Source organism: Egretta garzetta, unplaced genomic scaffold, assembly GCF_000687185.1.
Source record: "Egretta garzetta isolate BGI_Z169 unplaced genomic scaffold, ASM68718v1 scaffold265, whole genome shotgun sequence".
In the NCBI taxonomy this organism is placed as follows: Eukaryota; Metazoa; Chordata; class Aves; order Pelecaniformes; family Ardeidae; genus Egretta; species Egretta garzetta.
The window spans coordinates 1403693-1418793 of NW_009259789.1; the positions used below are offsets into that span (position 1 = coordinate 1403693).

At 40.9% G+C, this 15101-nt stretch overlaps 1 protein-coding gene across 1 annotated transcript in view; it reads right to left on the bottom strand.

Moving 5' to 3' along the window:
• LOC118452356 overlaps positions 1–15101 on the bottom strand; it is a 32329-nt gene that overhangs the window by 7521 nt on the left and 9707 nt on the right. Inside the window, exons 3-6 of the mRNA XM_035895050.1 lie at positions 11674–11791; positions 8114–10340; positions 3345–3504; positions 321–1721 (exon numbers count right to left, since the gene is read on the bottom strand). Of these exons, the coding sequence (XP_035750943.1) occupies positions 321–1721; positions 3345–3504; positions 8114–10340; positions 11674–11693 (3808 nt within the window). The 5' untranslated portion in view covers positions 11694–11791. The remainder of the gene's footprint in view (positions 1–320; positions 1722–3344; positions 3505–8113; positions 10341–11673; positions 11792–15101) is intronic.

Genomic DNA, 15101 nt, shown 5'->3' on the forward strand with positions numbered 1-15101 from the left:
ACAAAACACTTTCTCCTGTCACGTTAGGCAAAAGAAGGTATTCAAGCTGGAAAAGTCCAGTTCTATCCCACTCTATCATACTACATAACTAAAAAAACATTGATCCTTTAAGCCCTGTCCCATTAATGCTTATCATTAATAATGGAATATAAACACCTTTAATATCAGGGGAACAGATTCAGACGACCTCAGAGGTCCTCTTACATCCATATCCCTTTGTTTCAAAGTCATTTCAAAGCAATCCCTTAAACATACATCTAAATAAAGATTTGCCATTCTACCGTAGCACTTGATAAAACACAATTGAGACATTTTATTACCTCGTGCTTTCCTCTCCTCTTCATCTGCACTCTTCAGAATTTGTGTTGCGTGTATCACAGGTGATCCATTTCTCAGAAGGTTTTTGACCCGGGCAGCTAGTGAATCCCCACTGCTGCTGTCGTCGCTCTCTCGCGTGCCTCCTGCCTTGCTCCTGGCTGCACTAGCTTTAGACAACCTCCTCTGGAAGCCTCCTGCGACATTGGTGACATTGCCTACAGGCTCTGAGGAAGAAGGATTGCCCAGAAGGTTTTTGACCCGGGCAGCTAGCGAATCTCCACTGCTACTGCCGTCACTCTCTTGTGTGCCTCCTGCTTTGCTTCCAGCTGTACTAGCTTTAGACAACATCATCTGGAAGCCTCCTGCAACATCGGTGACGCTGCCTAGAAGCTCTGAGGAAGGATTCCCCAACTCTGAGCTACTTCCAGTGCTGACTTCACTACTTCCATTGCTTTGTGCGTGACCCACAAAACCAGGTGGATTTCTGTCTGTCGTTACACTACTACAGCCTTCTGGCTCAGCCCTTCCTACAGATTTTCCCATCCTAAACTCTTTGGTCATTTCCTTCATCAGCTCTTCACTACTGTGCAAACTGACATCAAAAGAATTTTCCCATCTCGAATTGCTTGTGTTATGATTCAGAGGCTTTATTACCGACCCCTCTTTTTGCGTACTTCTTGGGAACAGAGTCTCATCCCATGACAGTTGCTTCTGAAACTGAGGGATGCTGTCTTTCACTAACCTGGAATCTTTGGGGCCATCCTCCTTTCTAATCAGCATTGGGGAAGACTCACCAGTTTCTCTAGAAGAGGCAGTAGAAAAGAGAGGATCACGCCACCTACCAGCTATATCCTCTGCCTCTGCCAAAAGCTTACATACTTCTTGCAATGCACCAGATCCAACCAAAGAATCACTTTCTTGACCCTTATTTCTCTTACTACCTACGCTTGAAGTTTGTAATCCTCTGTCAACCTCCATTTCATTTTTAACTGCAGCCAAAGAACTGGCAGTCCATCTCTGCAGGCTGCTATTCACATCTTTTGACTCATTTTTAGCTAACAAATCCTGAACACTTTTTGCAACAAGCATGGGACCCTCTCTGTCAGAATGGCAGTCAGGTGAAACAGCCTGCAGCTGCTGGTTTGGTTCAGCTAGTTCGGAGACAGCTGAACACTCTGCCTCCCGTTGTGCAGAAAGCAGAGCAGTCATCTCCAGTTGGTGGCACGACATACTGCACTGACTCACTGGTTTGTCTCCAAAAGATCTTGAGAAGCGGGGAGAGAGTTCACGGGGTGACACAATATCAGAGCCAACTTCTGAATTCATTGGTATAGACATACTGAGAGTGGAAGTGCTGGAGTTAAAACTCATTTGCGTAATTTCAACGGCTGACAGCAAGTTACCTACAAAGAAACAGAAGGTTCATTAAGTTTGGGGCTCCAGAAAACAGCTGCATCACTGAAGGCTACTTTTTCTTGTACTAGAGGGCGGGAAGAATTCAAATATTGGAAAACATCCAGGAAACTGTTTTTAGAATGAGAGTTGAACTAAGACTTCCATGAGAATTGTCTACTCGAAAAAAATCTCTTAGACCGTTTTGGATAAATATCAAAGAAACTACAGGACTTGACTTAAATAACTTGCTTTTAAATAAATGCTTAGAGTGGATTTTAAATAAATGTTTTTAGATAAATGATACGGTGGTGCTTGAATGTCCAGATGAGCACCTGGATTATAAACAGTATCCCTGCAAAAAACAGGAGGGCTGTGGGGCAGTATTTCCAAAATATCCTTTTGGAAAAAGGCAAAGGACATGCTATGGATAAGCTTGTTTCCCACTACTGGTTAGAAAGGTCCAAAATCAGACAAGATGCACTTTTAGCACTTGAATATATAACACTTAACTGCTTTAAAAAAAAAAAAAAAAAAGCCAAATGTAAGTGCAAACGCTGTTCTTAACTCCATGCTGGCGGATATAACGGTGAAGAGCCAGGTCCCAAGTATGCCTGCCAACAGCTATTTTATTTGTTTCAAACACAGTTTTGTTTCACGGCCCAACTGCTGATATTTTCAAGTCCACCAAGTAGTTCAGAGCCCAGGTAAACAGTATCTTTCTTGAGGACAACTCTGCCCCGTACCGATTGCCGAGTTGTTTCAGTTGCCAAGTCTCCCACAATGCTTAAAGAAGGCAAAAATAATAAAATAAGCAAGGCCAACAGGCATAAGAAGAGATGCATTTAATCACTTCTGGTTAGAAAGACAGGTCAGTGCAGGATTCCTGAAGTCACAGATAGTCAAAGGGTTAGGCAGGTACTTGTGAAGAGCCTTCAGATCCCACTCTTCCCCACTGGGTACAAGATGCAAATGCCAAAACAGAATATGCCAAGGAAAATACACTTCTGAAGTAGTTGCAGTGGACATTTTCATGTTTTGATGACATACTACATGGGTGTGCCACTGAGGAACATCTTAACCCTAACCGAGCACACACTGTTCTTCATACAGAAATGACTCAACACTTGTTAGTCATATCAATGGGTTTTTTATGTTGAGATGGATGGATTTATGAACTGATCTGGTCAGTCATAAAACACATATGACTTTCTGTCACAATGAACACACCAAGTAGTCTCAGAAAGAAAAAGAAACCAAGACTAATTTCTTTCACTGGAAGAAAAAGTCTGGTAACATTCCTTTAATCTTTAGATAAAAAAAAATATTTCCTTCTTTAGAACTCTTGTGAAAAGAGAAATAAAGAACAACAATAAAATGCCACTGCACTGGCTAGAAGATGCCACGGAGCCATGACTCCTTAGTGAGAAGGCATGTTTTCACAGGTTTTACTGCTTACTTTTCTAATGCCAAATATCTCACATTTCAGATAGGAGATCAAGACACATGAATGAAGCAGAGCATCGCGTGAGAAGAAAAACACCTCACTACCAAGCCAAGAGCAACCTCACAGGTGAGTCTGAAGTTCTGCGTTCTCGAAGGCTTGCACAATGCAAGGTCTTCCTTCCCCATACCTTGTGGCTGCAGAGCAACCCTCGTCAGCGTGTCAGTGGAGTCCTTCAGCGTTCGAAGCTCTGAAGGGGAAAATTCAACTTCCCTGATGGGTCCTCGGGGTACAAATGGTGTCAGTATAGTTCCAGGTGACTGATCAATGCCAAGGTTGCGAAGATATATCTGGCAAAAGAAGAAATAAGTAACACATATGGCACTCGGAGAGTGTCGATGGATTCTGAAGTTGCACGCGTTTTCTGCGTCATCTTCAACGCTAACAACTCACTTTAAAACACCTTAAACCTCAGTCAAGTTCAACTCGCACTAACAGTTCACTGAAAGCACTAAAGCATTCACATATGAGGCAACATCTCCAGTTTATTCTATTCTTTGGACCGTGAGTGACAAGCCTGTTTTCTAGCTAGTATAACTAGGCCTACAGAACGGGGACCTCACGAGCCACATGCAGCCCAGCAGAACAAGCGACATATCCTGCAGTCTATTCCTCGTTGATTTAGGCTAGGCAGCAATTCAGAAATAAGTTGCAAGAACTGTTGTGGCGATGGCTTGTGCTTGCACTCACCAACAGTTTTACCTGGCGCTTTCCTGACCTTTCCTGCATCACGGGCCAAAGACAGCAACTGGCAGTAGCCTCCTACCACCAAACCAGTGCACAGGATCAACAAACAATGGAAAAAGTCAGCAAAGAAGAGGCCACATTATCTTGTTCCTGTGACAAGAGCCAACTGCTTATAGTCCTTTTACTCAAATGCATGAGCAAGAAGTCTGATACTTCAGAGGAGGTTGGTAAGCTTCAGCCTCGCCTCTTTAAAATGACATTTGCCAGCTGGAAGGAGAACACAAGGATTTGGTTTAAAAACCTTTTTCTCCCCAAATGATTGCTGTAAGGAAAACATTATCAGACTTTGAAATTCAAGCTCGGCAGCAGGAAAGTTCCTCACTCTCTAAGAGTTCCTCACTCTTTTCTTTAAAAGATGGGTAGAGGAGGTGCTTAGAGATGCAGTTCAGTAGTGGACAGGTACGGTTGGGCTTGATAATCTTAAAGGTCTTTTCCAATCAAATGATTCTATGATTTTTAAGAGCAAATTCAATATGGGCTAGTCTTCAAGGCAAGTAGTTGGGAGCCCTTTTGTCAAAGCTGATTAAAAAACCATCATCAAACAGCTTTCGTGACATTGCTGTAGGGAATAAACTTGTGCTGGCCAAGGGGTAGAATCACTTTCTGCTGTTGAGAGCTTTATGAAGAAACCCAGGTAGTCTAATATGTAATCACCCGTCTGCTCAGCGTGCAATGAACCGATTTCAGCAGTACCTCAGAAACTCTCCAGCTATGAAACCATTTCTGGATACAACCTACTACGCTAGTTTAAGTCTGTAAAACGTAGTGTACTCAAGATACTCAAGTGTACAAATTCTGTGTACAACCAAGACTTAGTTTTATCAGCGCAGCTAAAGCAATAATGCCTTCTTAGTAAAGGCAGCATAAAATGCAGGGCTTTCCCTTTCCATAAGTACAGAACAAACACACACAAGCACTATTTGTATTTGTGTACCCCACACATACATAAAAATTACTGTCCATATCTAACTTCATTAACATGAAACAAAGCAGTTAGTTTACAGAAGTCAAATAAAAACCATCCTCAAAACCTAAAACTCAGCGATACACTAGAGAAAAAGGTAATGAGGATGAGACCAACTCTCTCTGTGCACCTCCTAGAGACTGTCAGTTCAGACACACACGGCATCATTCCCTGTATTAATACATTTTGAAAGCTGGAGGAGTCTCATAGAGGTAAGAGCCTACCAAAGGCTGCGTAGGATCTCCTGGGAATGTAATTTCTTCCCTTTCAACAGAGCATACATACAGAGTTTACGTACAGGTATTATATGTAGGGGAAAAAAAAACAAAAACAAAAACACACACCCCAAATTTGTCTTGACTTAGTCACCTGTAGGGGCAAGGTAATTTCAGCTAATCTACACTATGTCCTAAACTAGCCAACAAAATGAAATAAATTACCCTATACATCTGAGCCAACTCTATTTCCTGTGGTTCTATTATAAACCTACATATTAATAGCCATATACGTGACCTGATCTCCTTTACCTTGTCAGTGATTTATGAGAACAGAATTCCTCAGAACTAGGGCTGGAGAACATGCCTAATTATAGTAATTAAAAACGGAGTTAACAGACAACCTTTACAGCTCTTGAATTTCATTTAAAATATTCTCCCTACAATATTTATATTTGTTTCAACACGTATTTGCAGAGACAACTCAGAGAAGAGTGCTTCTAAAACACAGTTCCAAAGACCTAATGATTATAGGAGTCATCTTGTGAGAGGAACAGCCACTTACTCAGAGGATAATTACATGTTTATCATTAACATAAATCTGCATTTAATTTTCTCTAACACTCAACAGCTATTAGTATAGTTAACATGGCTGCCACAACCTGCCCTCCATTCTCACCAACCGTCCTAAAATGGGGAAGGGAGGAAAGAATCTGCAGTAGCCAAGTAAGATCTAAAGGAGGGAAGGTACGCAGAGGCTTCGAGCATCCTCTATGAGCCACAGAATCAAGAATTCATGCCTTAGATACTGGAACAAAGTGAACGAGCAAAAAGAGTATTTATAGAAAAAAAAAGGCAATTTGATTTGCCAAGGAGTTCTGTGTTGGTTTTGCTATTATTGCAGATCCGTGGGTGTGTGAAGTTCAGCTCTCTCTTCTGCAGCCTAGCATTTCCTTAGTCAGCACTTGAGTCTCAACCTCATGTTTGGATAATTATAACCTGATCTTTTGAAAGAATCTGGAAGATCAGAAACGGCTTATCAATGCTCTGCTAAAACAGCTATAACCAACTTATTTACAAGTCTTTTATCAAAGAGATTGCACTATGTCCTGTTCTTGTGTCTTTTATGTTCCACCACCATCAGCCACCAATCTTTACATTTCTGTTTGTCCTGGTTTCGGCTGGGGTAGAGTTAATTTTCTTCACAGTAGCTAGCACAGTGCTGTGTTTTGGATTTAGTACCAGAAGAATGTTGATAACACACTGATGTTTTCAGCTGTTGCCAAGTAGTGCTCAGACTACTCAAGGACTTTTGGAGCTTCTCCTGCTCGGCCAGGGGCATAACAAGCTGGGAGTACAGCACAGCTAGCACAGCTGACCCAAACTGACCAAAGGGCTATTCCAGACCATAGAACGTCATGCTCGGGGGGAGTTAGTCGGTCGGTCGGTCGCGGGGAGACTGCTCTCTGCTCGTGGATTGATCATGGCTCGGGACAGGCTGGGCATCGGTCGGCGGGTGGTGAGCAACTGCATTGTGCATCATTCGTTTTGTATATTCTGTATATTCTGTTATCATTCTCATTATTACTATTATTATTATTTTCTCTTATTAAACTGTCTTTATCTCAGCCCTCGGCTCTAACCTTTTATTTTCTTCCCGATTCTCTCCCCCATCCCATTGAGGGAGGGGGGGGAGTGAGCGAGCGGCTGCGTGGTGCTGAGTTGCCAGCCGGGTTAAACCACGACAAAAAGCTGGGCAGACAAGGTGCTTACGGCCAGGGTTTAATGGTGGGATGGCAGGGTTAGGGGAATGGTTGGACTTGATGATCTTGGAGGTCTTTTCCAACCTAAACGATTCCGTGAGCACTCTTACCATGATACTATCATCTATACCTGGAAAAAACAAAAAAATTCCTTCCCATATCCAACCCCTTCTTTGCCCATGTTAAATATTACCTCAAAGTTATTTCTTTCACCTCTGTATTTAAGGTAAGCTGAACTAATATTATGGATGAAATTCACCAGTAGCACAGACCAGCATAAAACCATTTCATTTAGCCTGTAGTGATGCAGACCCTAGCAGAGTCTCCTAAAAGAATGGTGGAAAAATGTTGTGATTTAACCCCGTGAGCAGCTAAACACCACACTGGTGTTCGCTCACTCCCCCTCTCCCCAGTGGGACAGGGGAGAGAATTGGGGGAGAAAAAAAAAAAAAAGGAAAATTCATGGGTCAAGATAAAGACAGTTTAATAGGACAGAAAAGGAAGGAAAACTAAAATAATAATAATAGAATATGCTAAGTAAGTGGTAAACAACGCAATTGCTCACCACCTGTTGACCAATGCCCAGCCAGTTCCCGAGCAGGACGACCCCCCCCCGGCCAACTCCTCCCAGTTTATAGACTGGGCATGATGTCATATGGTCTGGAATAGCCCTTTGACCAGTTTGGGTCTGCTGTCCTGGCTGTGCCCCCTCCCAGCTTCTCGCTGGCAAGGCACAGGAAGCTGAAAAGTCCTTGAGTAGTACTGCTTAGCAACAACCAAACCATCAGAACCATCAGTTGTTGTCAACATTATTCTCATACTAAATCCAAAACACAGCGCTATGCCAGCTACTAGAGGGAAAAAAAATTAACTCAATCCCAGCAAAAACCAGAAAAAAAAAAACCAAAAAAAAAAAAAGGGGGGGATAACTCTGAAACCAGAGTTAAAATTAGAATAAATTATAAAGTTTAACTTTTTTAGGCTTACATAAAACACGTATTTGCTAGTATTTCTAGAAGAGTAACTACTGCTTGACAGGTTCCCAATATGACTGGCTATCGGAAACTAACTCCAAGCATACCAGTGTCTCGTTCCTGTGATACCTTCTTGCACTTCTGTCCTACTCACTCTACAACAGCCGAGTGTACTCTCGTCTCTTGATAATCAAAAGGTAAAGAAGAGGTACAATTGTTTTTAGAAACTAACTTACTGGGATTCTTTCTTCAATATTAAGCTCTTCTTTCACTGGAGTTTCCAAAGGAGTTGCTCCAACGGGGATGAAGTTATCATCTTCAGCACTGCTGAAGAAGTCCCTGGAAACCACTGAAGAGTGCCCTGCAAAGCCTAAGCCACCCTGGCTACTTCCCCCAGAACTAACAGGAAGACTCAAACTATCTGGGGAAATATCACTGAAATGGTCCATGATGACATGGCCAGCCGGAATATCTAGGGTGTGAGATTGTCCATGATTTTCAAGAGCATCGCAGTTCTTCTGGTCATCAGTTGGAGAGTTTCCATCCTCTCTAAGGAGCCGAGCAACTCCTTCACCAGAAACAAAAACATTTGGGTGTGAGCTTTGTCCTGTACTATTACTTCCTTCATCTTCACCACTAGATCCAGAAACAATCTCAGCTGTCAACTTTTGTATCATGGAGCCTCTTAAACTATTTTCAGACACTCCTAAAACATTACTTTTTTCTTCTAGAGGCTGCACTGCCTCCATTGAATTTGCTGGCAGAATAACATCAACCAAGGACGTGTTCCTACTAGAAACATTTACCGCGTTGTCAGACTGAGATCTAGTAAGAGGATGGATGAGCAGTAAGTTTTTATTACGAACATGCAAACTTCCCAGGGAACCTGTCTCTCTAGAGGAAGCAGCAACATAATCTTTGGGGTCTCTACCACTTTTTTGTATGGATAAAATATTGTTTGAAGAGCTGGCAACTGCACTGTAGGCTTTTCTTCTAGGAGAAACTCCACCTGGGTCACATGAAGTCACTGCATCAGGGACCTCCTCTGGCTGGCTCACATTCCAAGACCCTACCTTCTCCATGAAACTAAGCGATGGGAGAGACTGAATTCTTCCACTGTGGGGATATTTCAATTTTAAGGACTCGAAATGTTCATTGTTTTCTTTCTGAGCACATTGGAGTGAATGCTGCTTCTCAACAGATACAGGCATACTGGTAGATGAGTTCTCAGAAGCTTCTTCATTTAAGCATGAAGGTGAGGTCCGAATACCTGATTTGATCACAAGAACACCAAGTCCTTCTGCCTTAACATTTTTCTTTAGAAATACCCCTGGAGTAGACTGATAGCTTGGATGAGCAAAGTGTACAGAGAATGAGCCATCACCTACAAGATTAAAGGAAGGGGAAATGCCTGTAACTTTATGTCCCCTTTCTATGGAAAAATCTGCAATAGTTAATTCACTCCTGCTTACTCCAGGTTCTACTTCCACTGGGGCATCCTCGTTGCGTGAAGGAGCTTCCATGTCAGTCACAACTGCTCGTTTAGGTGCACAATCACTGGTGCTTGTCACAGTAGGGATAAACTCCTCTTTCTCAAATCCCACTGCAGGACATAGCTGCTGCTGCTGATCTGGGAAAGCTCCCTGGAGCTCCTCAGCAACAGTCACGAACTTCAAGCTTGCAGAGCCATTTAAATCCACTCTGTGTTCCTTCAACATTCCTTCATCTGTTTCAGAAGTCTTTAAAGAAAAAACATCTTGTGCATCTGAATTTTTACAATTGTCTTTCCTCAAATCATCAGATAAATTATTAGACAAATCAAGCTCAGGAACCTTCTTTTCTTTTTCCAGCTTCTCCAGCTGCCTCATGCACTCTTCTGACTCAGTCTCAGCCATTTTTACCTTTTCCTTTTGCACCTCTCTCTCCCTTCTTTCCGAATTCTTAGTCAGTGCTGTTTTACAAGAGGAGTTTTCTGAAGATGAGAACTCATCATGCCTCAGTAACCCTTTTTCTTTCTCTGAAAGCTCAAAAACTGTAGCTGGTACATTGCTGCCACGGGAGAAGCATTCATCTTTTACAGACGTACTACAGGTCTGCTTTGCAAGAGAAGCTTCCATTTGGTTCGGTCTATTTGCCTTGGTCAGCATCACCTTTGAAGCAGAGTTTGCTAAATTGTCACTTCTTTGGGGACTCAATGCCTTCTCATTAGTATCATTTTTACAGCCTTCATTTGCCTCCTTGTTCACAAGCAGTTGTCCAGAAAGAGAGGTTTGCTGAGACAACCAACCACTACAACTGGCGTCACAGGGTTCCACGTGTCCGAATGGAAGAGGGTGCTGGGACAAAGTGAAGCAGTCACTGGGTGCATCAGAGGGAGATTCTGCGCCTGCCAGTGACACGGCTTCACGTATGTGCGAAGGCTTCACATGCTCCTCAGGGGCACCAGAAACATCAGGGACTCCTCTGTAAGAGGCAAGAAAAGTAAGCGAATTTGTGATCGTGCTTTTTATTCCAACATCTATATTCTCTGCTTTTATATATGAGGCAAAAGTAGAACTTCCCTCAAACAAATAACTGGCATTTAGCAACACACGTATAAATACATCCCCTAAACAGGCCAAAATGCAAAGAAATTTAAAGAAAGTCCAAACAATATCAAAAAGCCCTACTGCCCTATAGAATAAAGCTTTGAAAATAATATTAATTTCTACTTATTACGTCAATGTTTTTCAATCAATTTAGGACTGAAGTATTTTGTAGTAATAGGACATTTATTAGATAAAGAAAATATATTGCTTATACACATATATAAATTTGAATGGCTTTTTTTTTTTTTTAATATAAATGACTCGCTTCAATTCCATTATATCTATTATTTCTTTAAAGAATATAAAATAAGCCAGGTCTCCGAGGAATAAAAGCAACAAATTCCCATAAAGTTCTAATATTTTTATTGTGGATTTTGAGTTCATAGTTATTTTACATGAAAGTGATCGTCAAACCCCAATTACTATTACTCCATGCAAGCAGATCACCAGCTGTGGTGGAACTATGTTCTGATTCACAAAGGGAAGTCACAGTCTATCGCATAAGGAAACAAATCTGTCTCCTGTCAAATAAAAAAAAAAGTACAGGGAAGCCTAAACATCAATGTCACTAAATATTATGTGTTTATACGCACACTTTCTTTTTTTCCTCTCTTTAATAAAGCGCTAGGATCTCTCACCTTCTTTGTACAAAAGGAATCATTTGTCACACCTTGAAACGAAGGCTTGGACAAAGACTTTTACTGAAGTAGCTATTTCTTTACATATTCATACTTTATATAAAAGTATGTATTTTAAATGACACATAACATATATTGCTCCAGTATATACAAACCACAATATTATTACATGCACACGTGTGCATGTATTTACTACTGTAAATACAAGTTGTAGGTAATTTTTGTCCCCAAAATTTCATGGAGTTTATGTCAGAGCCTAAGAAAGCTAGAACGATGTCTGAGAGGGTGGAGTTCCTCATATTCCCATTTTCTTCAGGTGTGTTAAGGATGACAAGTTCAGAAGAGGCTTGTTCTGGTTTTCTCTTGTTCAAACTCTTTTGAAGGCAAAATAAAAAGAGGAGTAGAACTCTGACAATGCCTTCTCTCTATACAAAACAGAGTAAACCACCTCTTTGCCTTATTTCTGTGACCATAAAGCTAATTATTTATTTCTCAAATGTAGAACAATTCACAGCCACTCGGGGAAAAAAGGTTTGTGTTCTGTCACGACACCAGGTAACTTTATCCTACCTTAAGGGAATAAAATCCATTTCTGATCGCTGGAGAAGCGTCTCATCTGAAAAGCTTTGGCCTTGTGTTGCATACACCAGCAGTGGAAGACAGGGAGAGAATTGACTGTCCTGAATATCTGTTAAAAATAACAATAACACAGGAAAAAAAGCTTGCCAGGCAATCCCTCTTTAAACTGCTCTGCCAAATAATACAGCCTTCAAAATTCAAAACCATGCCAACTGCAATGAAAATGATGTAATCCCATCATTTAAATCCCCTGCTGAAGCATGCTCCCTCATGTATTAAAATCAGCTTTCTTATCATATATCAAATTCAGGTTGCTTCTCGTCAATCTCAGAATGCTACACGACACTGACATTTCTAACCTAGCCCCATGAACTTCTTTTTGCACACATCCCTATCCTTTTCCACCCACTAGTCAGCACCTTCCCTCGTGATTTCAGTCTATACACATCGGAGAATGTCCACAGGGCTTATACCCACATCACCATTTACTCCTTTGAAACCCAAGAATCCCCACTGATGCCTTTCCCGGTCTCCAAGCTGCATAGGTTTTTTTTTTTCTTTAAATCACCATTTACTCCTTTAAAACCCAAGAATCCCCACTGATGCCTTTCCCAGTCTCCAAGCTGCATAGGTTTTTTTTTTTTCTTTAGGATTTCAAGACACGAGTCATAATAAAATTTAGACATCACAGTTATACTAGTACCACTGTCTACTACTGTAGCAATAAATTTTAGTTTCGTTCATATACTTCTTTGTTCTTTGAGGTAGTTGGCCCTTCTTTTTTTCAGTTGACTGCTTACAAAAACAAACAGAAATGTTTTATAGCACAAGAATAAAAACAACTATAAGCTGGTACCTGATAAATGTAAATGACTACATACATGTTTTGATGGATGCAAAAAAAAAATATTCCCAATACTTTGGTAATCAAGTTTTTTATAAAAGCAAAAAAGCTATTTGTGGTCAGGAGTGTGACTTTCAGAACCAGAATTCACATTCATTTCATTTAGGTGCATTAGTTTTCGACCATCTCAGACAAGCTATACTCTGTACCACTTACAGAAGCATAATCTCATCAGATAAGATGACCATTACACACAAAGAATCGAGTTTACATTACGTCAGCTTTATCCCGAGGCTTTCTACAGCCTGTATTACATCACCCGATGAGCGATATCCAACTATAAGATGACCTTGCCGATTCATTTTTAATTTAATACTTCCAATTAACATTTTTTAAATTACTTTAGAATGCTATGTAGTGAGAGAATAATTATACGGATAGAAATAATTCTACATCACACAGCAAAGCTGGCTCAAAATTCAGATGCCCCCTAGTCCCACCCCATCAGCAGCTAGAGAAATAATAATATGCTTGCTATACGGTTTCAAAGATTCCCTCGCATCTCAGCAGCTGTCTCCACCACATGGCCAGCCTAATGTCTCCTAGAGGAAGCCAAATTTATACTTTAGCATCTGCAGTACAGATGGCACAAACATGCTACAGCAACTTAAGTGGGGAGTCTTTGTTTTTCTAGCACCTCTTTAAAGCTAAACTCTCCCCATACTTTATTAGATAAATACATTGGACTAGTCACTACTCCATTTCATTTTTGTCTTACCTATTTGTAATAATACCAAACGTGAATGAAAAGTAAAAAAAGCCACCTGCTTTTTTGGAAGTTTATAGGAAAGGAAGTGATACGTATCTTCAAAAAAAATAGGTATGAATAGCTCCTCCTGAGCAGCTTGACAAGAGGAGGCATTCGGGAGAGAATCCACTGAGACTGGCAAGCACCTGTGCAAAGCTGGATGAAAAGCAGTAACACCACACGTGGCAGTGTAAAAAGAAGTAGAGAAGAAAATGGCAGCATCAGCATACAGGGAGCAGGAGCCAAGAAAATAAGGAGCAAGGTCAGGGATGTCTCTTATACAGCAGCACCTCAGGGCTCCGTCGTAGTATAGGACACAACCAAGACTGTGGTCTGATGTACCGGACTGACTGGTACTTATGCGGCTGTAATCACGATTTGAATAATGATTTAAAATCATGGAACGTGAGACCGATCTAATTCACCATAATCTCCTTAGCATTTATTTAAAATGTACTTTACAGAAAACCAAGAGGTTTGTTTTCAGTGACCGACACCGACTTGGAACCTAATGCAGCTTGCACATTAGAATCCCTATTCCCAGTCACTAACTGGGAATAGACAGGATTTACAATGCATTTACTCAAACGTTCCTTCTGTTGAGTGTACATTTACTCGAACAATTTTTTGTTGTTCTACTTGAAAATACTGAGTAGGTAAACCATAGTTAGCTTGGATACAGAACTGCATTAAAGATGCAAAACCACGTATTTTAAGAAATATTAAGCAAGTTGGGATCTAAACTATCTTAGCTGTGTTAGATGTACTTTTTTTCCCCCAAAAAAACCCCAAACAAACCCTTGTTTTACATTTAAAATTATATTAGTGAACAAAGGCAACAGTAATTGCTATTATTGAATTAGACTTGTCATCTCACATCATGATACACTTCATGTTTTCAGCACCGGCATCTCATTTTTATTCATACCACAGAAGAGGAAAATAAGCTTTCCTGATTTTCAGCTTAACTTTTTCACTTTGAATGAAAATGTGCTTTCAAGCCAAACTGAAAATCAGGAGCGATTAAAGAAAAAGCTTTTCCACACAATAAAGACTGGGTGTGCTGTCTTTTTTGTTTCTTCATTTACAAAGACTGAGGGAGGGAACCAAAATTAATTGAAAAAAAAGCTGTCAAATTCTGTCAAAAATAGATCTTGCCAAACGATTTTAATGCATCTACGCACTTATTGATAAAATAAATGTGCATATACACAGCTATACACACACATAATATAAGTCACAACATTTGGCTGATAAATCAATGTTTTAAAGATATAATATATCAACAATAATTTAAGTACCACTCAACACTTGTATTAAGAAAGTCAACCCAGCACTCGGATGAAAAGACGAATTATAAACAGGAAATCCCCACTTGCATGGGTACGTATCGCGTCAGTCTCTCCCAGAGCCCTTCTTCTCCCTGCTCTGTTTGAAACTTCAGAAATCCCTACATTCTTACAGAGAAGGCACACAGATGAGGCAGCTGTGTGCCAAGCAATAAATACCTCAGTGCACAGATAAAGGGCAGTCTGGGTCACCTGGCATCCCAGCATGGCAAAGTTTTAGTGTAACTGAAGTCCAACCACATGTTGGTGGGAACAAAGCACCCCAGCAAATCTAGCAGGGTCAAGGGCTACCTTAGAAAGCAACGACACGGATGAGGACTTGGGCTCACAGAATCGTTTAGGTTGGAAAAGACCTCCAAGATCATCAAGTCCAACCATTCCCCTAACCCTGCCATCCCACCACTAAACCCTGGCCCTA